Here is a 25,202-nt window from a genome sequence, read left to right on the forward strand (position 1 = left end):
ATTAGAAGGTAGCATTTGACCAGAACAAGATGTCTGGAATTTGAAGCAGCTATTTGGGGCTACTGTGCAGTTGACCTATCCTTTCTGTCCTTGCTGATTACAAGGAAAAACAGAGCCTTTCCCCCATTTGCACCTAACTATGATGTAAATATGCCCTGGCCCTAGATTCTGTCTGCTATGTTCCCCCTAGTATTGCTGTCATATCATCCTCAGACCATGAATGAGGCAGGCATAAGTATCCTTAGCTGTGCTTGTGTTAAAATAGTGTTTTATTCATATTCCAACACCACCCAAGGACAACCTCATAGGTGTATTAAACCTGTTATGTTTTCTCACTCCTCCTTTGGAGGCAAGTCAAAAACAATGTAGAGGCAACAGAGACAGAACAAGAATTAGCAATAGTGACTGTTTAAAAGCGAATCAAGCATCTAAGACATGGATTCAAATCCAGAAGCTCCAAGGTGCATGCAGACCATTCCCACAAGATATGTTTTTGGGTATGTCTACCTAAAGAGACCCAATTTGGTGTAGCAATTAAGACACCAGGCTAGAATAAGGAGACTATGAATTCAAGCCCCACCAAAGGCACAAAACCAGGTGGGTAACCTTGGGCCAGATACTCTCTGGCAGTAGTAAACTACTTCTCAAACCTTGCCAAGGAAACCGCAGGCATTAGTCCAGGCAGTCATCAGGAGTCAGCCTTGACTCAAAGGCGCATACTCCAAATAGTATACCAAAATGCAATATAAGGAGACAACTGTAACATTAGAATAATAAAAAGTGTTTATTTGTGTCAATTTAATAATTTCAATCAATCAATTCAATCAATTTAACATTCATGATTCAATCTCAGCATGACCGCATTTTAAAATGATACTTGATACTGCAATCAAAATACATAGTTCTTGTACTTTCATTAATAATGTAAAAAAAAAAGGTTTAAGACCCGTTTAAACTTAGGAAGATCAAACTCCAAATGTAATTTTAGGAGAAATCTATTCCAAAGAGAAGGGGCTTAATAGGAAAAAGACTCGAAAACATGTAATAGCCATTCAACAGTGTCAGGAAGGCCTGCTAAGAAACTGCTGCAATAATCCATACAATATACCACAATGGTACAAATTACTTTAATAGTAAGAAATGGTCAGATTCTTTGCATGTTTAGAAGATAAAAGCTGGAGGTTCTTGTTGTTTTATCAGTGAAAGGTTTTAAAGAATGTTTCTCCTTGATAAGAACCATTAATTCTTGTAATTAATTCTTGGTGAAATCAGCAGCTGAAAAGGAAAAGAAATGGGGGAGGAAAGAAAGGACAAATGGGATAAAGATCAATAAATTTAATCTTGTCTGAATTTAATTTAAATTTGTGGAAATATATTCAACTTTGAAACAGGAGATCACAACACATATATCCATGACCACCGCAGAGGAAAACAATGTGAATTGAAATATGATGGTTAAACTTAAAAGAGGAAATCAAATTCAAAGACTAATTATACAAGGCAAACAAAAGTGGACATAAAATCAAATGTTGTAGCACATCTATAGTTTACCTATAGAAGTGCAAAGACCCTTCCATGTAAGGAGGGGTGGGCATGTGATGGGAATTATAAGACTGAAAATTTATAAAATATGTCAACATATAGTGAACATTAAAAATATACTAAATGTTGTGGTGAAGAATACCAAAACAGCACAGAGAAACCCAGCAGCATTAACACTTATGATTGATGGCTTTCTTTAGTCACCAGGACATTAATGACAACCTGAGCCATACAAAATCCTGATAAAAATGGATTGTTGAGAATATTTTCCAAATAAGAAATTGAGAGAGAACTATTCACTCAATAATCTTAAGCAAAAAGAGAAAATACTAGATGAAATTTAGAATAAACAAAACATGGCTTATAAAAATTGTTTTTTCTGATAAAAGATAGTTAAGAATGAGACAAAAAAGTATCTGTGTGTAAAAGAAAATAATTCAAAGAGCACAGCAGATAAAGAACTTCTGAAGCTATTTTAGTTACTGCTACTTCATGTCTGAAGAAAACAAAAAATTACAACAGGAGCAACATGGAACAATAGAAACAGTGCATGAGTCTTCACAGAAACAGAAAGGTAAAGTTACTACAGCACATGATTTTTTACGTGACCGAGAGGAAAATGATAAAAAAATAATTAATTTTGTGCTGTTTTTAACATTGCTGACTCCCAAAACAAACAATGTGATGGGAATGCATGTATGTATGCATGTCACCCTGTTTAATTATATTTGTTATATTTAAAACAAATTTAGTGATTGCCCTAGCCCATTACTCACTTATTGTGCTAGTCTCGTTCACTTTTTAGGAAGTACAGAATCACCCAATGTTCCATTTCAAGACCAAGTATAATCCTCAGCTGACAAAAGGCCGCATAGATCTAAGATTTATGTGGCAATAATCAAGGCTGCAAGGGTTATCTGTATAAACTGCAGTGTTATATATGATAGCACATTGATCAAATATGTTGGAAAGGTCAGAGAACAACACATATATTATTTCATTATTAATTGGTGCATAGGACACTATTGTACTGAAGAAGACTTTTGATTCATTTAGTTCAGTAATGTTTAGTAGCTGTTTTCCAATATTTTTTATATGGGAATCTCTCAGTTCTATGGAGGATTATTATGCATAGGAATTATCTACTAAATTCAGTAAAGAATTTTCAATACATATCTAGTTTTAATGTTTATACGCAAGCTAACAGAAAAATGAGATTTGAATCAGGACTTGCCTGATTTAAGCTTTTATCTCGTTGGGTTTTTTTGTTTGTTTTTTTGGCTGAGAATGTTGTTTTTATTCCCAAGGGAAATAAGTTTTGAGTTTTCCTTTTTGCCACTTTTAATTGAAGGACATATTTGCATGGTTGTTTTCCCCATGTAGATAGTCCCTTGCTCTATTAATACCGCTTTACTCCTGGCAAGCAAACAAAGGCCTGGAATAAAAGCAAATTGGATTTCAAACTGGTTTCTAGCTTGGACTAATAGTTGGTGCTAACATTTAAGACGCACAGATATCCCAGTGACCTTCTTTTTTGTTGTTGCTGATTATTTTTTCTAAAAGCTAGGTTTTTCGAGGGGGGGGGAGGAGTTCAACTTTATTGTATCTTTACTTTCTTGAAAAAAAAAAAACACCCCCAAAATTTTTTTTATACTCACCTAGAATTTTAAACAATACAACTGAACTGAAAGAAAGTCAATATGTGAGATTCTGTGTATATGTTTGCTAGTTGATCGCCCATCCACTGCATAGAAAGAATATCATTATCTTGTGTCTGGAATAGTCATGCTTAACTAAGTCTAAAACTGAGTTGAAGCATGCTTTATCTCAGCGACTCCCAACCTTTTGAGGACCAGGGACTGGTTCCATTGTGAGATTGTTCCACGGTCCAGAAGAGGTGTGGTTTCACATGCTGCCTGCATTGCGCAAATGTGGCTTTGCTCGTTTGCATGGCCCAGTTTCTGGCATACCATGGCTCTGTGCCAGTCCATGGGGACCCCTGTTTTATCTGACAGTGTAGAAAAACCATGAGTCCTCTGTTTAAGTTTCTTCTCAGCTTTACTGCCATGTTCTCTTTTACTTTCCTATCTTGTTCTATAGTATGGACAAGTCTGTCTCTCAAGTGTTGAGATGTGCAAGGACTAAGATGTATTCTAGAGTGCAGAGTTCATCAGACTTTATATTGAAAAGGATTAAATTCTTTCGCCCTTGGAATTAAAAAAAAGCGCTATGTTGGAAATGCCACAGCTAAGAGCAGAAATTAATTTTCAAGACAAGGCAGAACAACTTGTCATGAGACACCTCCATCCCTGACACCTGAGCTAACTTCAAAGGGAGACTCAGTGTCTTTCCTCTAATGTTTAAATGGTCTCATTTTATAACCTTCTGCAAAGATGCCCGTGTCAGTGATGCAAGCTCTGTTTTTGACAGCAAAGTGCTTACAAAGCAGCTTTTTTCAAGACTTTACTTTGATCTGTGGTGGGTTTTCTGTCTTAATATTATTTGCATGTTCTGACAATGCAAGTGTTTTCTTCAGTTGTATCCTTCTAGGAATTCATGTTATTATTATTATTTCTGGACAGCCTTTTGAATTATCTTATCTACAATCTGTGAACATTTAATATGCAGTTTATTTTTGTGGCATTTTCCCTACATTTCTTCATGCAATGATAAAAAGCGTACTTTCCTATGAAATTCCTTTCTTCAAGGTATTGTCACTGATTGCTTTATTGCTCAGGAAAAGTTATAGTCCCAGGGCAGAAAAGATATTAAATACTGAAATTTTGAAAAAGCCCAACCTCCCACGAAAATAATAAATACTGCGAAGTCACAGAATAAAATAGCAACAATCCTTTCAAGCAGATAGCACAACCAAAATTTATTTGCTAAAAAGAAGTTAGCAAAAGTCCAGGAAAACAAAGACACTTTATTGCAAACTAGTCATTGAAAGGGATGCAGTGGCTAAGATGCTGAGCTTGTCAATCAGAAGAGTCGGCAGTTTGGCTGTTCAAATCCCTAGCACCACATAACAGAGTGAGCTCCAGTTACTTGTCCCAGCTTCTGCCAACCTAGCAGTTCGAAAGCATGTAAGTAAAAATGCAAGTAGAAAAATGGGGACCACTTTGGGGAGAAGGTAACAGGGTTCCGTGTGCCTTCAGTGTTTAGCCAGGCTGGCCACATGACCACGGAGACGTCTTCGGACAGTGCTGGCTCTTTGGCTTTGAAACAGAGATGAGTACCGCCCCCTAGAGCTAGAAACAACTAGCACGTTTGGGTGCGAGGAGAACCTTTACCTTTACCTTAGTCATTGAAAGGCAAGGGATCATTTTTGAAAAGGTTCTGTCCCTGATCACCACTCATTTCAAAAGACAGACCCACCATGAGAAAGTTCTCAGATTGCTATTTCTATAGATAGGCATACTGCAAATAAAATTAGCAGGTGCTTTGACGGTTACCTCAGATAATCCATGTAATTGTGCTGCTAGGACCTGAAACAGGTCAACCTACCATACTTAATGAATGATAAAAACAAGTATACGGTATCTCTATTTTTGTGTTCTGTTATATATATATATATATTTAGATAGTTGATCTATCTAATTTATCTAATTTAGTTTTAAGGTTTAAATAGCGCCTAACTTCACCATGATTTTGGTATGGGGTACCTTCTATTTTAAAGTTCCAAAGGGAGCATGTGCTGTCCTTGTACTAGTTTCTGTAAAAAAAGAATATGTGAAAAGGGTGTTCATAAAGGGATTTTTTTATAATTAATGCTGAATTGAATTTGATTTAACTCATGGTGCACCTCAAAAACACTGCACTAAAAATATTTTTCTAAGTATCATTTGAGGCTGCATTTGTACAGTTCAGTCTGTACTGTTCTGAAGAAGAATAAATGTTCCCTCTAAAGTGGGTTAGATAGAATAAAAATTATGGTGTGAACATGGACATGTGTTTTTATGGTGGCTGCTGCTTTTTGAAGACCATACTGATCTATTCTAATGACCTCCTTCTCTCCTTTCTCCACCTCCCTGTCATTCAGCCAGGCATAAAAGGTAGCTGCAAAAGCATGAAAATCATTTTCTACCAGGTTGTTGTATGATGAATGACAGTTCTTTTTGCAGTTACACGCATCCAGAACATGAGCATTTGTTCAGGTACAGCGTGGACATTTACCAAGTGAACCTGTGACTAAAAAGAGATCTGAACTCAAACTTCTAAAACCCAGTGCTACGTATTGGATCACAGAGACAATAGAGGGATACATCAAAAGGGTCTCTAATGATTCCCGATTTAAAAGTTATAGGATATGGATGCTGTTCCTGAACTATCACAGACACATGCAGAATATTGAATACAGATGGAAGCTTTTTTAAAAAAAAGATGAGCAATGACTGACTGTGTTGCTATGTATCTTTTTTTCCCCCTGTTCTTCACCCACCCCCCACCCCCCCACCCCCGCTTGCAGGAACTCTGGAACTTTTGCCTGGGGTTTTTCTTTAATGTCTGACAGCCTTCTCTTTACCTTAGCACTGAAAACCCCATTTCCTCACCCATAAATCATCGCTCAAGGGGGAAGAGGTGGGTCAGGTAGCCCTGGGGAATAAAACTGGAGGAAAGGGAAGGTGTGAGTGGGCAGAAAGGTTCAATAATTCAAGTGTTTATTCTTCTCATCATTCTGGAGTAGAGATTTGCATGTCTGAGAACATGAATGCTTTTGCTTTTGTTAGAAACCTCTTCCATTAGCCTTTGTAAGCCCCTTCCTTTTCCTTACCTCCACCTCTTTCCTCCAGAAAAATATCCCTTCTTGCGCTTCTCTGCTCCTCCTTCCCAGTCCCACCACAGTCACAGATATTATGCATTGTTCAGGGCTAGAAATGTGACAGCCTGGATAGTCTTAGCTTCCAGAGCTCATTAGTAAAGAGCAGCATGCTCTCTGGAAGAAGTGTCAGGAGTCTCCTTAGCAAGCGCTGTGTTGAATTGGGAAGCTGAGCCAATGTAATGTTGCTTCAGTGGCGTGCCTGCAGCTCTCAACAGTAGCAGAAGAGTTGATTCTTTGTTTGGGCGGAAAAAAGGAGGGGGGGAGAGATGTGGAAGCATTCAGAGTTAGCCCTTCCGTCACCAAAACATTCCGTGATTTTATGCTGTGAGCACTTCTGCTATAATCATGTGGGAATGAATGACCAGAGTGCTGTTCAGGAAGGAGTCGATGCATTGTACAATTTTCCCCCGCTGCCACCAGAAGAACATCCTCACACAAACGTTCCCAAGTATGTTGTTCTGAACAACCTTTCTCTGCCTATGCCTAACATAAGGTTTTATTAATTCACAATACCCTGAGTTTCGCCCTCCATCTGTCATGTCACCTGCCACCAGACTGCTGTCCCTTCCGTGCAGTTAGCAAAACAGAAATAATAAGAAATCATTTCAGTGGTTCAGTGTCAGATTGGAGGGAGAGGGTGGAAATTATCCCCAAAGCTGCTGGCAAGCACGTTTTTTGTGTAAAGAGGCCTCAAACCACCGGAGAATTCCTGGATTGTCTCAGGCGGCTGTGTGTGATGTCCATCATGCTGTATGAACACCATCTGTTCAGTATTATACTCTCAGTTGCCAGGCTACCTGCTCTGTGCTGTAACACTTGACTGGCTGGCTGAATGTTAGCAGCATTATCCCAGAAGTACTAAGGGGGAGGAGGAGGGGGAGGGAACAGTAGTCATGATTAAGCCATCTGCAAGCACAGGGGAGGGTGGAAACAGGGTTGGGGGGGGGGAGGCAGAGCGCCCAGGGCAGCAATCAGTCACCAATAGGCTAACACAAGCCATCAAGAATTGGGCGCATGATGCCACCTGCTGGTGCATTAGAGAAACATTAGCCAAGTAGATGTTCTCGTACTCCTCCTCTTAATCCAGAGCTACCTGCAGTTTTGATAGATTTAGAAGGAAAAGTCAAATATACTGGCATCCTTTGTAGCACATATCCATTACTAGGTGCTTAAGAAGCTTTTAAAAATACTCAGAGCCTTATGAGCTGCAATAGATGCCTCTCAAGTTCCACTTGAACCTTTCAGGACAAAAGAGAAGATGCCGTGTTGAATATGTTTCCTAAAAGGCACATTTCTTCCTCTGACTTTCCCTTTCTAGGCTAATTAAATTCTAGCTTCCTATTATGCATCTTTGCTGTATGATCATTGCTATTGGTCAAAGTGCTTTGCTACAAAGGTTTATTTCAGCCCCCTCTTAGGAGTTTTCTGGCCAAAGTCTGCAGATATATATATATGTTGGTTTGAGATCGGCAAGACAAGAGCACTCACAAGAATATTTTTTAAACTCAAAAGGATTACTTTCTTGAATCCTGCATTCAGTCACAATGAGCTTGCACTATTTAAATCTCATTGTAAGTTTAAAAACAGTCCATTTTTAGTTAGTTTCCTCTAATCATCATGAAACACAGTGGAAAAAAATGATCTGAAAGGTAACAACCTAGTAGGACAAGGTTTTTACAGCTATACCTTTAACTGGAAAAGTATCATAATAATAACCTTTCCCTCAGTGAGTTTCCATGCTGAAGCCCTTTTCATAACCTCATCTTATCTAGAGATTATTATGATGAGACTACGGAGACTTGATTATATAGATAGGGGGAAAAAACATCTGATACCGTTTTGCTACAGCATCAGCTCACTCTTTCACAATGATTGTACAAATTAATATGAAACCTACTGGATTGACATCCAGAAGTTAAAAGAAGACTGAGCTGTGCTTGCAAGAGATTATCATTGTTTTTAATCCAACCTCTGTGCCATTTCTCATATATATATATCTATTCTGCATTTATTTTATTTTGATTTATTTTAAAAAAGGTATATGGCCACACAGCTCAATCAAATATATGTGAGAGAGGAAGAATAATGGAGAAAGTCATGATTAATCTATTTACATATCATAAATCCAAGGTAGGAAAAACAAATCAAAATTTAGGTAGACTTCGAAATTCCTGTATCTGAATCTCAAAGTTGTTGATATCTAATTTCAGATTTACCTCTTAATCCTTTTCTCCTGCCCTTTTCTAATTCAGGCCATGTTTCTATATTTTTGGCCTTTACTCTTTGCCTGGGCTAAACACTTCATCTGTTATTGTGCTCATCACCATTGACAACTTAAGATTGATTTTCCAATGTTATGTGCAAGAGATTTTCTTTCCTGTTGGTAGACACTTATTGGTGTAGTTAAAAAGAGAGAAATTCAGAATATAATGTGCTTTGCTTTGTAATGAATTATTCTGTATTCTACCAACACAGAAAGTAAGTTTGACACACATTCTGTATTTTGCAAAACTGTTATCAGAGTGGTTAACACAAGTGTTCACAAATGTTTAAAATCCAAAACATTGCAGCAACTGGTTTTGTTATAGTTGTTTTTCCATAGCATGCAACTTTCTTAATTACAGAAGTTTACCAGTTCCTAACACTTCTAAGTTTAATTCAAAACATTGCAGTAAACCTTATACTTTCTCTAATCTGGTCGAATCATTTGGAAAGACCCTATTTGTGGGTTTACATCATTAGAGATTCTACTGGCATTTGTGCCAGGAAACATTTTCTATAATGATGTCCAGATTTTATAATTCTTTGGGGACTCTCTCAGGTCTTTTTTCATATCAAACATGGAACTTGATGCAATGGGATACTGAGTGGGATTTAGGTAAATAGTTATTCCAAGTCACAGGAAGAACATTAAGTTGATGACTGACTTCTGGCATTGCTCTTTCCGTTTTCTGTTCCCTTCCTCATTATTCTAATTTTTGCTAAAGAGAATAATTAATATATTTATTTTTAATGTATAGTATACCCGTACACTATCTAACTTATACCTTTATATATTTCATTGTTTAGGACCAGCACACTGTGGCATTGTCTCGATCCACAGGTCCCATGCAGTCCGCTGTACCCTCAGGACCCAGTAATGTGGGCACAAATCCTGGCAATGCCAATTTCTTGAGCAACCAACCTCAAGCAGCCATTATGAAGCAGATGCTGATTGAGCAAAGGGCCCAACTCCATATGATGGAGCAGCAGAAGCAACAATTTCTTCTAAGGGAGCAACGGCAGCAGCAGCACATCTTGGCGGAACAAGTACTGTGTATCATTTTGCTACATATCTTAAATATTACTCTAAAGAAAAGAAGAATTAGGGGTGACATGATAGCAGTATTCCAGTATTTGAGGGGCTCCCACAAAGAAGGGGTCAAATTATTCTCCAAAGCACCACCAGAGGGCAGTACAAGAAATGGCTGGGAACTAATCAAAGAGAGAATCAACCTAGAATTAAGGAGAAATCTCCTCACAGTGAGGACAATTAACCAGTGGAACAGAAATCGTGGGCTCTCCATCTCTGGAGGCTTTTAAGAAGAGACTGGACAGTCAAATTGACTGAGATTGTATAGGTTCTCCTGCTTGAGCAAGAGTGGGCTGACTAGAAGACCTTCCACCTCTGTTCTGTTCTGTGCTGTTCTGTGCTGTTCCCAACATTGATAGCCTTGGGGTTCCGCAGCACTTTGAATTGTATCTCAAAAGTTCCTTTGAGACAGGCAGAATTAAAGTACAGGTAATCCTTGACTTGCAACAGTTCGTTTAGTGACTGCTCAAAGTTACAACAGCAGTGAAAAAAGTGACATGATCATTTTTCAACTTAGAATCGTTGCAGCATCTCTATGGCCACATGATCAAAATTCGGACATTTGGCAACTGGCTCATCTTTAGGACAGTTGCAGTGTCCCGGGATCATGTGATCATCTTTTGTGACCTTCTGAGGAAAAAAAACCTCCTAACACTTAACAATCGGGTTACTAACTTAAACAGCTGCAGTGATTCACTTAACAACTGTGGCAAGAAAGTTTGTAAAATGGGGCAAAATTCATTTGACAACTCTTGCACTTAGCAACATAAATTTTGGGCTCAGCTGTGATCATAAGTACAGGACTTCCATGACTGCAGTAAATTAGGAATAAGAAAGAAAGGTAATAAGGGGGGAAAGAGCCACAATAAAAAAAAAGTTTACATCCTTCCAACTTCTCTTTAAAGCTGATGTACTTGCTGAAAGACCAATACTACTGGATGTAGGATATTTGTCTTGGGTCAATATTATTTTGGTGTCTTAAAAAGAGACAACTTTTATAATTATTATATTTTTACCTTTAGGAAACAATTCCTTTGCAATTTTCTCACTTAGATGCCAAAATAGCCATGTTTGGTATAATACATTTTGGCAAAATTTCCTTACTTTTCTCACATAGTTTATCTTTTCTTTGTCCTTTGAAATATTATGGCTAGCATTTACATTTTGTTTAAAGCAGGAGTAGGAAGCTATGGCCCTTTTATGACTTGTGGACTTCAACTCCAGGTTGCCAGGTTTCAGGCAGTGATCCCATGTCCAGGCATTTGGTTCTTTTGGATCCAGTGATAATAAGCACACCAGTAAATCAAGGAATTTTAAACTTAATTATTAGTTAAAATAAACAGATTGAAAAGTATGTGTCAGGCACAAAGGATCAGGACCATGTATTAAATTGCAGCACATAAAATGTATTCAAGACTGTGCACAAGAATCTAGCCAACTAATGGTCAGCACTTAATTGGCACTAGATAGAGGTTTAAAGGAGGTGTGGACTTGTATCATTTGTAGCAACTTAAGGATTCTAAGCTGATGACATGTTTAATTCTGCCCCCAGCTGTGCCTGTTCTTCTCCTATAGCATAACATAAAATGGATACATACCAAGCAAGATAACAGCCAAATCTCTTATAAGCTGCCAGGAGCCGCTAAATAATGATAGCAGAGATACCACCATGGGTGGCCGGTTTGCAGCCAGCGTACAAAATAGAATATTGGAATAGAATCAGATCCCTTGATCTATGCAAGGCAATCTTCTGCTCACTTCACTAGCCACTTCCACATATCAGTGCTCTGCTATTGGCTCTCATAGCAACCCAATGGGCAACTTTCCCTTCTTAACCCCTTTTCTTTTGCTTTTCTAGCATTTACAGCAGCAGTCACATTTGCCTCGGCAGCACTTTCAGCAACAGCAGCGAAATGCTTATCCAGTCCAACCAGTCACTCAGTTTCCAGGTGAGAGATAAATACTAGTAGGTTCAGAAGCTAACTCTTTGATGTTTACATGCTATTTCTGTATATAAAGATTATCTATGTAAAACAGCCACTACTTTGTTATTTTAGAAAGGCATCTTCAGAAGGAACAATCTTATCTAACACAAGTAGGCAGCAGCCACTAAGACTTTGCAGCAATCTGGATATAATGAAGAAAAAAGTGATGTGCACACATAGGCTCGCCTATTTGTGATTTCACATCTATTTGTGATTTCTTTACTTCTTTCTAGGCTCACATGGCTATTATTATCCAGGAAAAGATATCTTTGACTTAAGGAGTTGCTAACAGGTATAACAAGCATATCTGGATGTGTTCTGACACACACACCCCATTACCCTTTGAATCCAGGTCACCATACAGCCCTAGATGCTGCTGCTTTTCTCTTCACTGTCAACAGGCACAAAAAATACTTTTAAAAAAACCTAAATTACAAGATTGGTTACAAAAATTCTTTGCTGAAAAAATACAAACAATTCTGATTAGTGGAGTGATCCTCTTAGATATTCTGCATATTGCATTAGAAATGTAACCATCTTGTAGTGCCAGATGGCAGGAAGAGACAGAAACAAGCAAGCATATTCATTACACACAGTCTGCCCTACCGCAATCTGCAAGCCATTAATGAGAGTGGAGGTAGCCTCAGTTCATTGTAGCAGTTAAGGCACTGAGCTAGAAAATGGATGACTGAGTTTTAGTCTTGCCTTAGGCCGGGGGTCTTCAAACTTGACAGCTTTAAGACTTGTGGACTTCAACTCCCAGAATTCCTCTTCCAGTCATGTTAGCTGACAAGTCCACAAGTCTTAAACTTGCCAAGTTTGAAGACCCTTGCCTTAGGCCAGGGGTGTCCAACCTTGGCAACTTTAAGACTTGTGGACTTCAACTCCCAGAGGAATTCTGGGAGTTGAAGTCCACAAGTCTTAAAGTTGCCAAGGTTGGACACCCCTGCCTTAGGCAATGAAATCAACTGGATGACCTTGGGCCAGTCACTCTCTCTGCTCCAGGAAGAAGGCAATGGCAAACTGCTTTGGAAAATCTTGCCAAAAAACCTGTAAGGACTAGTCCAGACATTTTCTAAGTCAAAAGGATGGCAGATTTCAAATGTAAATCCATCCCATTCCCATTCCAAGCAGAAAGTAAAGATACAATTGAGAGAGTTTCTGGGTTTGTGGTAATGTATTTGTTTGTTTACAGTATTATAAACTCTCCCAATCCCAAAGATTGGATGGTGTGCATCAGAGGTGGTATTCAGCAGGTTCTGACCAGTTCTGGAGAACCGGTAGCAGAAATTTGGAGTAGTTTGGAGAACCGGCAAATACCACCTCTGACTGTCTCTGCCCCCATCTATTCTCTGCCTCCCGAGTCCCAGCTGATCGGCTGGGTCTTCTTTTGTTGCCCTGCACAGGAGAAAGGAAAGCAGATTAGTGGGGTGGGGAGGAAATGGAGATTTTACAGTATCCTTTCCCTGCCATGCCCACCAAGCGACTGCCCACAAACTGGTAGTAAATTTTTTTGAATCCCACTACTGGTGTGCATCAACATAAGGAATAAAATGTGATGTCAAACAGAAAATATAGAACAAACCTGAATAAAAATAATTAAAGTAACAAGATGGCTAAAAAGACTAAGATAGATGTCCACAGATCAGATCAGATCGACTGAGGCTAAAGATTCCTTGGAATAATGATTTCAATTGTTTATGAAATGCTAGGAATATAAGGGAGAATATACAGTACTTCTGGTTGAAGGGTATCACATACAGTGGGGGCAATTGATACTTTGGATGCTGGATAAAGCCTGATTAAAAAATATTTCCAAGGGAAATTTAACAGCAGAAAAGTTCTCCCCACACCTCTTTTAAAACATTTAAATATAGCAAATGTGCTTTAATCAAGCAGACTATTGACTCAGGATGGTTAGTTCTGAAGCCATAAACACCCTGAAAGATGACTAGAGTTTAAGAGCTTTGTTAGTCAGTTGTACAAACTCCAGCCTCACCCTACATAACCCTGATTAGCAGAACACTGTCAGTGGAATATCAGTGCAGAGTCAGAAGAATGGGGAAAATGGGGAAAATGCCTAATATCTTCACACAAGTGCTGCAGTTTACTTACTTGCATCAGATGACCAGACTCAAGTACAAAATGGCAATAGCCACCTGATGACACCATTTTGAAAGTATCACAATTGTGGAAACCACTCCTCCTATATGCAAGCCACATGTTCTTGTCCAGCTTTTTCCTTTAAATAATTCTTTGGAAGGAAGGCTATATGGAAATAATATTTAGGAGATATAGAATGCTATTAAAACAGTCGATTTTATGTACGTTTAATATAATACTTATTATTTTTTGCTTAATCACGGGCCCCCTATAACTCAAAACAAGTATTTTTATTGCATGGAATATTTTTACAACCTCCAGTTTATTTACAAGATAAAAATGTTGTAATCCTCTATTAATTTCACAAGAAACATTGAATCTAATGGCATAACAACATGCATAATTTGTTGTAATCTTCTAACCCTGTTTTACATCAGGGATTGGAGTTGATATCATTTTGATCAGTATGTATAATGATGCATATGGATTGGGTAATAATATTCTAAGGGGGATGTTTTTTGAAGATTATTCTTCTTAAATCAGATCTTGCCTGGTCTCCTCTCTCTCTCTCTCTCTCTCTCTCTCTCTCTCTCTCTCTCTCTCTCACCTCTCCCCCCTTACAGTATTGATTTGTTAATACACCATCTCTGTGTAAAATATCTAGGGAGGGAAAGCATTTCTTCTCTTTTCTGTAGACATAACTTGAAACAACGCTATAGAATATCCATTCACATGTGGATTAAGCGATAACAAATTGATTAACATCTCAGCAATTGACACAGTTTTCATTTTAAAAGATAATGGGAATAGTTAAAGAGTTTCTTGGGTAGTTAATGGTCAGATCATTGTTTACTTGTCCAATTCTTCATTTTCAAATAGATCTCTAATGAATGCTTGCATAATTATAGTCCCTTGTAATCATGACCTTCAGCATTTGGCTGGCCACTAAATAATGTAAAATCTGAATCAGGCTCTCAGCCTCTGCTTCTTTGAAAACAGGAAAACATTTATCCTCAAACTTTAAACAAGATTGTAACATGATAATATAGAACAACAGCTGCGCAATACTTCAGATTTGAAGGTCAAATGGTGCTTCAGAGCATGCAGGGGTACAAGTATTGAATAACCTGCTATGGGTACATACTGTATCTGTGCCCTGAAGCCTTTTTTGCTTTCTAATCCACAGCCCTAAATATTAGATACTGTAAAATTACCACATATTATTCTGTTCTCAATCTGTGGCAACCATATTTTTATTTTAGTTCTACTTAGAAGAAAACCAGAGGAGATCATTGTGATCACAGGGATGATATGCAGAAGATGAAGCCAGGATAGAATTGTAGCATTTTAGGGGATTTAGAGGTTCCTAGTTGTTAGCCACTCAGAATTGCTTAAAATGGGTGGGCCATATACATATTTTGAATACATCAATAAATATATTTGGAGACAATTTATTCATGTTTAATTTTTAGATTTCCAAGTAGGACTGGAAAAGACCCCACCAGGAGATACTTAAAAAAAATCCACCTCTTTAGCTTGGTTTTATTTGTACTAGATAAAAGAAATTATCTGCTATGTAAAAGTCATATTACTACCTTCTAACATGGCTGTAAAGTTACTTCTTGGTAGCATTTTCTAGAGATATTTATTTTATTTATTTATTTATTTGATTTGCCAATTGTTTACAAGATAATAAGTATAAGTGTATACATAGTTGTGAATACATGAAATGGGTACATATAAGAAAAATAAAAGAAGAATAAGAGAAATAGGACAGGGACGGTAGGCACGTTGGTGCGCTTATGCACGCCCCCTACAGACCTCTTAGGAAAGGGGTGAGGTCAATAGTAGACAGTCTAAGGTTAAAGTTTTTGGGGTTTGGGGAAGAAACTACAGAGTCGGGTAGAGTATTCCAGACATTGACCACTCTATTGCTGAAGTCGTATTTCCTGCAATCAAGTTTGGTGCGGTTAACTTTGAGTTTGTATCTATTGTGTGCTCTTGTGTTGTTATGGTTGAAGCTGAAGTATTCATTGACAGGTAGGACATTGCAATGTATGATTTTATATACCATGCTTAAATCAGACCGAAGACGGCGTAATTCAAGGTTTTCTAGTTCTAGAATTTCAAGTCTGGTGGCATAAGGTATTCTACAACGAGTAGAGGAGTGGATATGTAACCTTGCTTGTAACTTGAGCAAAATACTGTTCTAACTTCATGTTCTGTTCAATCAGAATGTTGCAAGTCAGAGCTTACAATACAGTTTAGGAGGTATTCACATAGGTAAAAGGTCTGAATATTAATATTACAGATGTCTAGATTATTTCTTGCATATATTTTGCAAAAATGTTTTGCCAATTTCTTCCAGCTGCCTGAATAATTTCTGCAGCTTCTTTCAGTACACTAAAATTCACTATAACTCTTTACCTTCTGCTGCTTTAGGTTCTCCACAAGATATAGCTGCCGTAAGAAATCAGACTGCTCTTCAAAGCATGAGGACTTCCCGAATGATACCTCAGAATGCTAGTATGATGTCTTTGGGGGCTTCTCAGAACACTGCAGCAATCTCTGCAACAGGTAGCCAGACTGAGATGGGGATGACTCCTTACAGCAGCCCAGTGACTGGCCAGCCAGGAATGTACAGTATGAACTCAGGAATGAGCCAAATGTTGCAGCACCCAAACCAAAATAGTATAAATATAACACACAATCCAAGTCAGGGGCCAAGGCAGCCTAGCTCAACACAAGGAGTTGGCATAGTCAGCAGCTTTGGTCCAAATGTTTTAGTAAACTCTGCTGTAGCTCAACAACATCAGCAAATGAAAGGACCTGTGGGACAAGTTATGACCAGAACACAAGCCCCCAGGCTTCAAAATATGATGGGCCCAGTCCCACAAGGAACGGCAAACTGGCAGGCAAGAGGACTGCAAGGTATCCCGGGAAGGACTAGCAATGAAATCGGACCTTTCAACAATGGATCTGCTTACTCAATGCAATCAAGTCAGCCAAGGCTGCCTAAGCAACATTTTCCTCAAAGTGTTGGTCAATCTATAATGGACACAAATGGAACCGTACGGACACTGAACTCAGGTGTAGGGAGACAGATGTTGCAACAACTCCCTGGACAACAAGGAACCAATAATCAATCCAGATCAATGGTTATGCCTACAATAAGTCAGGCAGTTTCTTCTCTAACTGTTTTTAATCAGTCATCTGCACAACAAATACCAGGAAGTAGCTTCACTCAGAGCAGCCAAGGTCAGATCTATGAGAGGAATCCCACTCAAGACATATCTTATAGCTATAGCAGTGAAGGAACTGGAGGATCTTTTCCAAATATAACTGAAAACTCTGATCTTGTAGACTCCATCATTAAAAGTGGTCCAGGAGATGAATGGATACAAGAACTTGATGAACTGTTTGGAAATCCATAGCACATGGAGATGTTCAGTTCCAATATTTGTGGGGTCAAAAAAGGAAAGCAGGATGATGTCCATCCTTGTTTCTTTGTTTTGTTTTTAAAGCTGTGCAAAGCTAGCTGATCTGTGAAGGCATAATTGGAATTTGAAGCAATGACAAAAAGTCCTTGCCAACTTCCCACGGCAGTCTCCATGCCATAGCGTATCTGCTGCAGGTCAGAATGAGAATGAGAGAGAGAAAGAGAGAGAGAGAGACTGAGAGAGCGAGAGAAAGAAAAGCTCAAAAAGTGCTGCTTTCTGCCTATGGGCCACAGAAAGTGTCAGGCAGTTCCCATGTGCCACAGCACTGGCTGTCCTATAACAATGCACTTTGTATGCAGTTCTCTAAGAGCTGTTGTAGTTTTCAGGATACAGAACAGGCGGCTTCTGAGATAAAGCAGGAGAGTCAAAGGTAGGTGGACTGTACAAGTGACAAATACAAAGATCTTAACTCTGAATTTAATAAATACCAAGCTTTTCCATGCAATGTGTGTAATCTGATAGAGAATTACATAAAGGTTGTTTGAATGTGGTGATGACAATGATACCAGAGCTGAAGGAGTTCAGTCAGTGCCCTATCAATGCTTCTTAAGGTGCATGATGGATTCTAGTAAAAGAGTTTATCTTTTCTCTATTGTCCATTTCCTGCATAATCAAATGATTCCTGACTCATTATCTTTACGTGTGAGGAAAAACACAGTGTAGGACAAGCAGGATTGTATAATAATTGTATTACTCACTGGCTGCCTCCAAAGATAGTGATGCTATACAAAAGTAATTGGAAAAAGGGAGATAGGTCTAAGGAAATGAAATTATTGATATGAAGTGTGTTCTTTTTCTGAACATACAGGATAAAGTGAGGTTGTGCTATACAAACTGTTGGCTTGATCTTCCAAAGACATCAGGAGAATCAAGGAGCAACTGCTCTTAAGACCACACAGATAGGGGCCAATAACTGTATTGGCTGTCATATATAGTACACTGAGCACCCCTATCAAAACACCCTTGACAGATTGAGAGTGAGTTTATGGTCTATGTTCTTCAAACACATGCCCTCTTTTCTACACTTCCTACTTTCTACAAGCCCTAAGCTCTTTAAAATGATGACTAAGCTGATCAACGAAAAACAATTTTTTTAAAAAAAATTAAAATCCATTGATGTAATTTTAGTAGCAGTTGTATATAAGCATTTGACATTGCAAATATTTTTCATAGACTTGTGCAATTTGAAGTACTAGAATTTAACTGCAATTCTTTTAGGTCCTTTTAAGAGTTTAGATTGGCATTATTTGTAACATTGGAAATTGAATGTGTGACCACCTATCTGTAAGTTGAACGTGGGGTTCATGTTAAATACATCCACATAGAGAGCATTCTCAGGGTCTGATTTATATGTTTCTCTTACATACAATTTTCCATCTGAGCTGTTTTGTTTTTAGAGATAACATTTTTTGGTAGAGTAGCAGCAGATAGTGAGGGGACTTTACTATTTCTGCAGCCATTCATTCTCTGGTTCATGACATTCTCTGATTGTATCTCTTACACATTTGCAGGATAAGATTACCATGCATATTGGAAGAAATGTTTCAGAAGGCTCAAAAAGCATGCAGAGAAACACTGAACACCTCATTTATCCATAATTTCCCTCCTCTAGAAACAGCTTTTCCTGAAAAATGAAGGAGGGAGGCAGGGTTTTAGTTACGTGTTATACTTAAAGTATATTTAGCCCATTTGTGTTGGGATATAAGATTTAAATGGAATGGGTCTAAAATTCCTGTACACAGGCGTGTATCCTACTTAAATTATTGGCAGATTTTTTTGGCTGATTCTTACCAGTACTAAAATATAGATTGACCAATGCATTTGCACATTGGTAGATTTGACATTTGGCCAAAAAATTTGTGTGCTTATAACAAATAAATTTTATCATGCACTCAGTGCACAGTGTGCCAAATTGAGTTCTGATCATAGCACACACATCGGAGTGCATGTAAAGATCCAAAGAAGTTTTAATTCATACATTTACTAAATTTATTTAATACAGCTATACCACATTCAGATGAAAGGGAGAAAAGAAATGAACATTTTGTGCACTGCAGCAGTCAGGCGAAGCTGAAAAATGTGACCAGTTACGTATACAAAAATTAGGAAAGAAGTCAAGTGAAAGTTTTATCATCTCCCTATATATATATATATATATATATATATATATATATATATATATATATATATATATATATATATATATATATATTATAAAGTTCTCATGGTATTTATATGTATGGCATTCAGCTTTGTTCAGGTATTTTCCCGTCATTATAGTTGTGCTTTTAAAGTTGTAGCAACATTTGGCAGAATCTCATCTGCCATCATCAGGCTTCTGTATAGTGTTCGTCTATAACACTATACAGAAGCCTGATGATGGCAGATGAGATTCTGCCAAACGCTACAACTTTAAAAGCACAACTATAATGATGGGAAAATCCGAACAAAGCTGAATACTATATATATATAGTGTTCGTCTATAACACTATACAGAAGCCTGATGATGGCAGATGAGATTCTGCTGAAACGTTGCTACAACTTTAAAAGAACTACAATGACGTGGGAGAATACCCAAACCAAGCCAAACACCATACATGTAAGTACCGCATGAAAACTTAAGAAAACATATATATATATATATATATATATATATATATATATATATATATGTATATGTATATGTATATGTATATGTATATGTATATGTATATGTATATGTATATGTATATGTATATGTATATGTATATGTATATGTATATGTATATGTATATGTATTCTTTCCTGGAAAGATTGATAAGAGAGGACTTATGGTGCAATCCTATGTATGTTTATTCAGAAATAGGTTCCATTTTCTTTGAGCTAAACCCAGGTAAGGGGCTATAGAATTTCAACATTAAAACATGAGTTTCATTAACACAAATTCCAGTAAGTTCCATTTTATTAGAATAATAGAGAAATTAACTTTGTGTTTGATAATGCACTCATAAAAAGTTTATTATATTTGTAAATTTTCCTCCAAATCCTTTAAAACTGGGACCAAGTAATAAAAAATACTGTTTAATATTGGGGGATTGCTCTTTTTAACTATGGTGCTGGTGTACATGAAATGGTTTTTTTAAAAAAAATATTTGTAAATATGTTTTTACAATCTGCAGCTATCACTGGGTCTAGTCTGTAAAATAGAAACATATAAATAAATATTGTATTATATTATGCTATATATATATATGTATATAAATATATATATACATGCACACACAACATGCAAACACAGACATATATATGTAATATGTTTGTTTAAAATAAGAATTTTATTTCATTTTCATCTATCTATACTGCAGTTATAACTGCCCTTCAGATGTCCTGTTATCAGTTTGTACTAGCCAGCAAATTGTTCAACTTTATTCAAACTTTTCCTAATTTACTTTTTTTCACTTTTCACATTAAACATTGTTTATTTCATTTTGATAATTGTACAGAACTCTTAAAATGTAGAAATGAACTAATAACATACCAATTTTAAGGAAAAAAAATAAAAGATTGTTATCTGGATTAGCTCAGTTCTGTAACGCAGCTCTTTATTCTTGCAGTACAATATGTGGCAGAAACAAGCTGGAGTTCACTAACCCACAGAAAAACTAAACGCGGAATGAACATGGATAGAAGGCAGGTAGGCAGTCACCCCAAAAAATTCAAGGCTCTGTCTAGCCTGGAGAATTAGAAAATCGGGGAAAAAAGCAATCATCACAAACTATTTTTTCGTATTACCAGGAAAACTGCACAAATTGTAGAAATAGTGGAGTCATGCTCAAAATGAGGAAGTTGTTAACTATTAAGTTTAAATTATGTACAGTATATCTGCTACCATCTGGATCTGTTAATACAGGTAGCCCTTGACTTACAACATTTCATTTAGTGACGTTCAAAGTTACAAAGGCATAGATATAGTGATTTATGACTATTTTTCACACTTAAGACTGTTGGGGCATCCCCATGGTCACATGATCAAAATTTAGATGCTTGGCAACTGACTCATATTTATGACGTTTGCTGTGTCCCTGGGCCATATGATCACTGTTATGTTGTGGGCTTCTGATGAGCAAAGTAGAGGGGAAGCCAGATTCTCTTAAGAACCGTGTTACTTAACATCTGCAGTGATTCACTTAACAACTATGGCATGACAGTTTGTAAAATGGGGCAAAACTCAACAAATGTTTCACTGAGCAGCAGAAATGTTAATAATAATAGCCATAATAATAGCATTTATTGTCATTGTATATCATGTATACAACAAAATTGGTTTAGCATCTACTGGTGCAATCCATAACAGAAATACAAAACAGCATGAATAGTATAGAGAATTTTGGGCTCAATTGTGGTTGTAAGTCAAGGAGTTCCTGTATTGGTACGAAGACTGAATTCCTTTGATCCTATAGAATATTAAACTTAATGGGAAATAGCTTTATAAAGAGATGCTGGCTGTACCCCAGCGTTTCAGGCAAATCTTCATCCATGATTGGTTGCATGTAAAGAAATGTCATGCATAAAAATTCAGACAACCTTGGTCAAGTATATTTCAAGGACTCTCTAAATGATTCATTCATTCTATGTTTCAAGGAATCTCTTAAGTGCCACTCCAAGATGGGAGCAGGAGGCTAGACAGACCATTGAATCAGCTTGATAGGTGCTAAGTGGTGTCAAAAGCATCACTGGCCAGAGTAGGAGTTGTCTACCTATTGTTTATGTTGGGCAGGATGGGTCCTTTTATCTTACAGATAGGAGATGTGGAATTTGGTGGTATAAGGAAGAAAAGAACAGGGAAAGGCTTTGCATTGGTGTCAGGCATGTGGCAGTATGGTTGGATTGGCTTGATTATGGTGGCTTATATCCAGGGGTGGGATTCAAATTTTTTAACAACTGGTTCTGTGGGTGTGGCTTAGTTGGTGGGTGTGGCTTGGTGGTCATGTGACTGGGTGGATATGGCTTGGTGGTCATGTTATTGGCTGGGCGTGGCCAACTTAATATCACTCACATCGAGCACGCATCTGCTCGCCTAGCCTCTCATGACTGTGGGGATGTTGCAATAGTCGTAAGTGTGAAAAATGATCATAAGTCATTTTTTTCAGTGCCATTGTAACTTTGAATGGTCACTCCACACAAGCAAAGTGCCAGCAAAGGAGGGGGAAAATACTCCAGAGAAGTTCCTGAGACAGGAAGTCTAGTCCTGCCAAGAATGTAAGGGTTAACAGAGAGGCAGTTTCTGTAAACAACACCAGAATGTTTCCTTCCTGCCTTCCTTACAGGATTAAGCCAGTAATTTCTTCCAACAACTGGTTCTCCGAACTGCTTAGAATGTTAACAACCAGTTCTAGCGAATAGATGTGAACTGGTAGAATCCCACCCTTGCTTATATCCCCAAAATCTAGTTGAACATAGGGGTTCTCTCTCTGAATGTGCTCAGCTGGGTTTCAAGTGCAGCTCCAGCTGTGGCTCAGGAACAGGGTTGGGGGCATGGATTGAAAATCAAGAATCTGAAACCCAATTGAATATTGCTCTCCATTGTTGGTTGTTTCAAATCAACCAAATAAGCATCCATGTGATTCGAGCCATCATATGAATGGCCTCCATACAGTGTGTCATATGGTCACTGGCTCTTTGCTTTCAATTCTTCTGAACTTTTCCACACTATGTACAGCATATCCTTTCTTCAGCTGAGCTCAGCTGTGGAAACCGCTTCAAACCTTTATGAATCAATTTTTTTTCTCCATCTGAATTTTCTACTTGACATTATCCCTTCTTAAAATGCTTCTTGCATTTTGGTGTTTCTTTTACCACCATAAGGTAGGCATTAATAGCAGCTCTAAGACATAACCAATCAGATTCATCCCTCCCAATTTTCCTCCCAACAGCGCTCTAGGCATCACTTAGCCCTTTTAAAAACCTGTAGATTGTTAACCACAGGGAGTGTTGGGAACAATGGATCAAGAGAGGCTGCACGGGCATGATCTTGGCCTCAGGACAGACTCAACTGTCCCTTGGTTCCAGGACATAACCACAGCTTTGGCAGCATCATGCACCAAAGCCCCTGGAATAGCCCCCATTCTCTCTGGAACCCATTTGAGTTGATCAGTCATTGAGGATGGATCACTTGAATAGGTCTGGCCTCCCTGTGAAGGGGGGCGGGGGCAAAAGAGAATCTCAGGGATACCTAACATGAGCTGGCCATGACAGATCCCTGTCCCAGATCATGTTGCCATTGCTCCAAGAAGTTCCTATCTGGCAAGTGATTACTGTCCCAAGTTAAGTCTGAGATGATCTGGGATAGACCATAGCCACCATGGTGGCCATAAACTCCTGGGCTACTTTCAAGATCAAACCCAGGTATGGCTGGTTGAAGTCTCCCTGGACCATGAGCCTTGGGAACTCCACTGCCAGCTGTGAGATGCCTTCCAGTAGTTCAGGCAGGGAGTTGCCACATAACAGAGAGGCTGATACAGCAGCACCAATTGATCCAGTGAGTGCAGCTTCAGAAACAGGATCTCACAAGCAGAAACGTGGGGAGTTAGGTCCATGAAGGCCAGAAGGGGTTCTTGGATTACCACTGACACCCCCTGCCCTAGGGTCTCAGTGCCAAACCCTAATTTGGCTGTGCACATCTCCAAGAGAGGAACAATCCTTTCCAGAAGCAGCCAGGTCTCAGAACATGCCATCGGTACTACACATTCAGAGTATCTTTCCCTGTAATGGCTTGCCCTCTGGTTCCTGTAGCAACCCATGACTATCACCAGTTTAATGTGTTGTCCTTCCCTAGATCCTCAAGGTGATCTTCCCCCTCCCAAACTGACCTCCCTCGTCTTGGGACAGAGGGCTCCACCATCTCACTTCAATGTTTCTCATTCACTCCTTTAAATATCCTGGAGAGATGTCTCCCACTTCTCTGTTCCCCCTCCCCACACAGAACTTACTCCCTCCTAAGCTGGTCCCTCTCACCAGCCAGCCAGACTCACCTCCTCACATCCGACTCTCATTCTGGATGAAGAACACCAAATATCCAACACCACACACTAGCTACTCCCAGGCTTTTACATTTGGAGCAGACTTCAAATGATTCTGGATCCTTAGTCCTCCTCTAGCATAAGCACCACTGTCCCCTCCATTTCACTTCAGGTCGTCACACTCTTTCCTAGTCTCTCATGAAAGCCACTGGGCATTTGCCATGGCTTCATGCCAACCACTCTGGCTTTGGTTTTAGGTCTTACCAAATCTTTCCCAAGGACCACTGAGCTCTGGCCGTAGTCTTGCCCTGTCTGCTGACTCATAGTCCCCTTGCAAGGGCCACTGGCCCTATTGCAGAGGCTTTGATCACCAGCCACCAATTCCAACATTCTCCACTTGCCAGCCATGGTCTCCAGACCCTGTTGTCAGAGTTGCAGCATGGCCACTTGGCCTCCGCAGCCCTTGCAGGTCTCTTCTCTTAGCCTTTCATTGCGACCGTATTACCCTCAGCCTCACTTGCAGGCTGAATCCCAGAAGCAAACACCACTGCCATTGCCCTCAGTATTCATTACCCTCAGTCTCAATTGTGGGGCTTCATTCTACACTTCCACCCTATGGAAAGCTCTAGCCTTCATTCAAAAATATCAAAAAGTTATTAGATGAAATAGTTTCCATCATCAAAACATAGAGAAGAACAATTGCCCCTTTCCATCCACGTATTTTGAGGGTGAGAAAAGGGAGAAAGAGCACAAGCAGATTTTATTAGCAATGCAACCTGGAAGAATAACTTACAGTGACATTTCAGTTTATGGAAATGGAGGCAAATTGGCTAGATGTACTTGTTACAACAAGGTACAAATCTCTTGTATTAAAAACTAATGTTTTGCAAAGACTATTAT

At 38.6% G+C, this 25,202-nt stretch overlaps 1 protein-coding gene and 2 long non-coding RNA genes across 6 annotated transcripts in view; 1 reads left to right on the forward strand and 2 right to left on the reverse strand.

Moving 5' to 3' along the window:
- Window positions 1-17,746, forward strand: part of MAML3 (mastermind like transcriptional coactivator 3) — a 308,222-nt gene extending 290,476 nt beyond the window's left edge. Inside the window, exons 3-5 of the mRNA XM_087963117.1 lie at window positions 9,434-9,673; window positions 11,575-11,665; window positions 16,247-17,746. Coding sequence (XP_087819243.1) covers window positions 9,434-9,673; window positions 11,575-11,665; window positions 16,247-17,238 — 1,323 coding nt within the window. The 3' untranslated portion in view covers window positions 17,239-17,746. The remainder of the gene's footprint in view (window positions 1-9,433; window positions 9,674-11,574; window positions 11,666-16,246) is intronic.
- Window positions 1-25,202, reverse strand: part of LOC148130690 (uncharacterized) — a 123,497-nt gene that overhangs the window by 75,524 nt on the left and 22,771 nt on the right. The window lies entirely within an intron of this gene.
- Window positions 1,116-16,343, reverse strand: LOC148130691 (uncharacterized). Its single transcript, XR_015749224.1, has 3 exons — window positions 16,219-16,343; window positions 13,817-13,955; window positions 1,116-1,275 (listed from the first exon to the last, which is right to left on the reverse strand). It is a non-coding gene; the product is annotated as an uncharacterized LOC148130691 (long non-coding RNA).

This window comes from Notechis scutatus, chromosome 4 (genome assembly GCF_049901735.1).
Source record: "Notechis scutatus isolate UNSWTSFEM ecotype Mainland chromosome 4, rNotScu1.2, whole genome shotgun sequence".
Taxonomy (NCBI): domain Eukaryota; kingdom Metazoa; phylum Chordata; class Lepidosauria; order Squamata; family Elapidae; genus Notechis; species Notechis scutatus.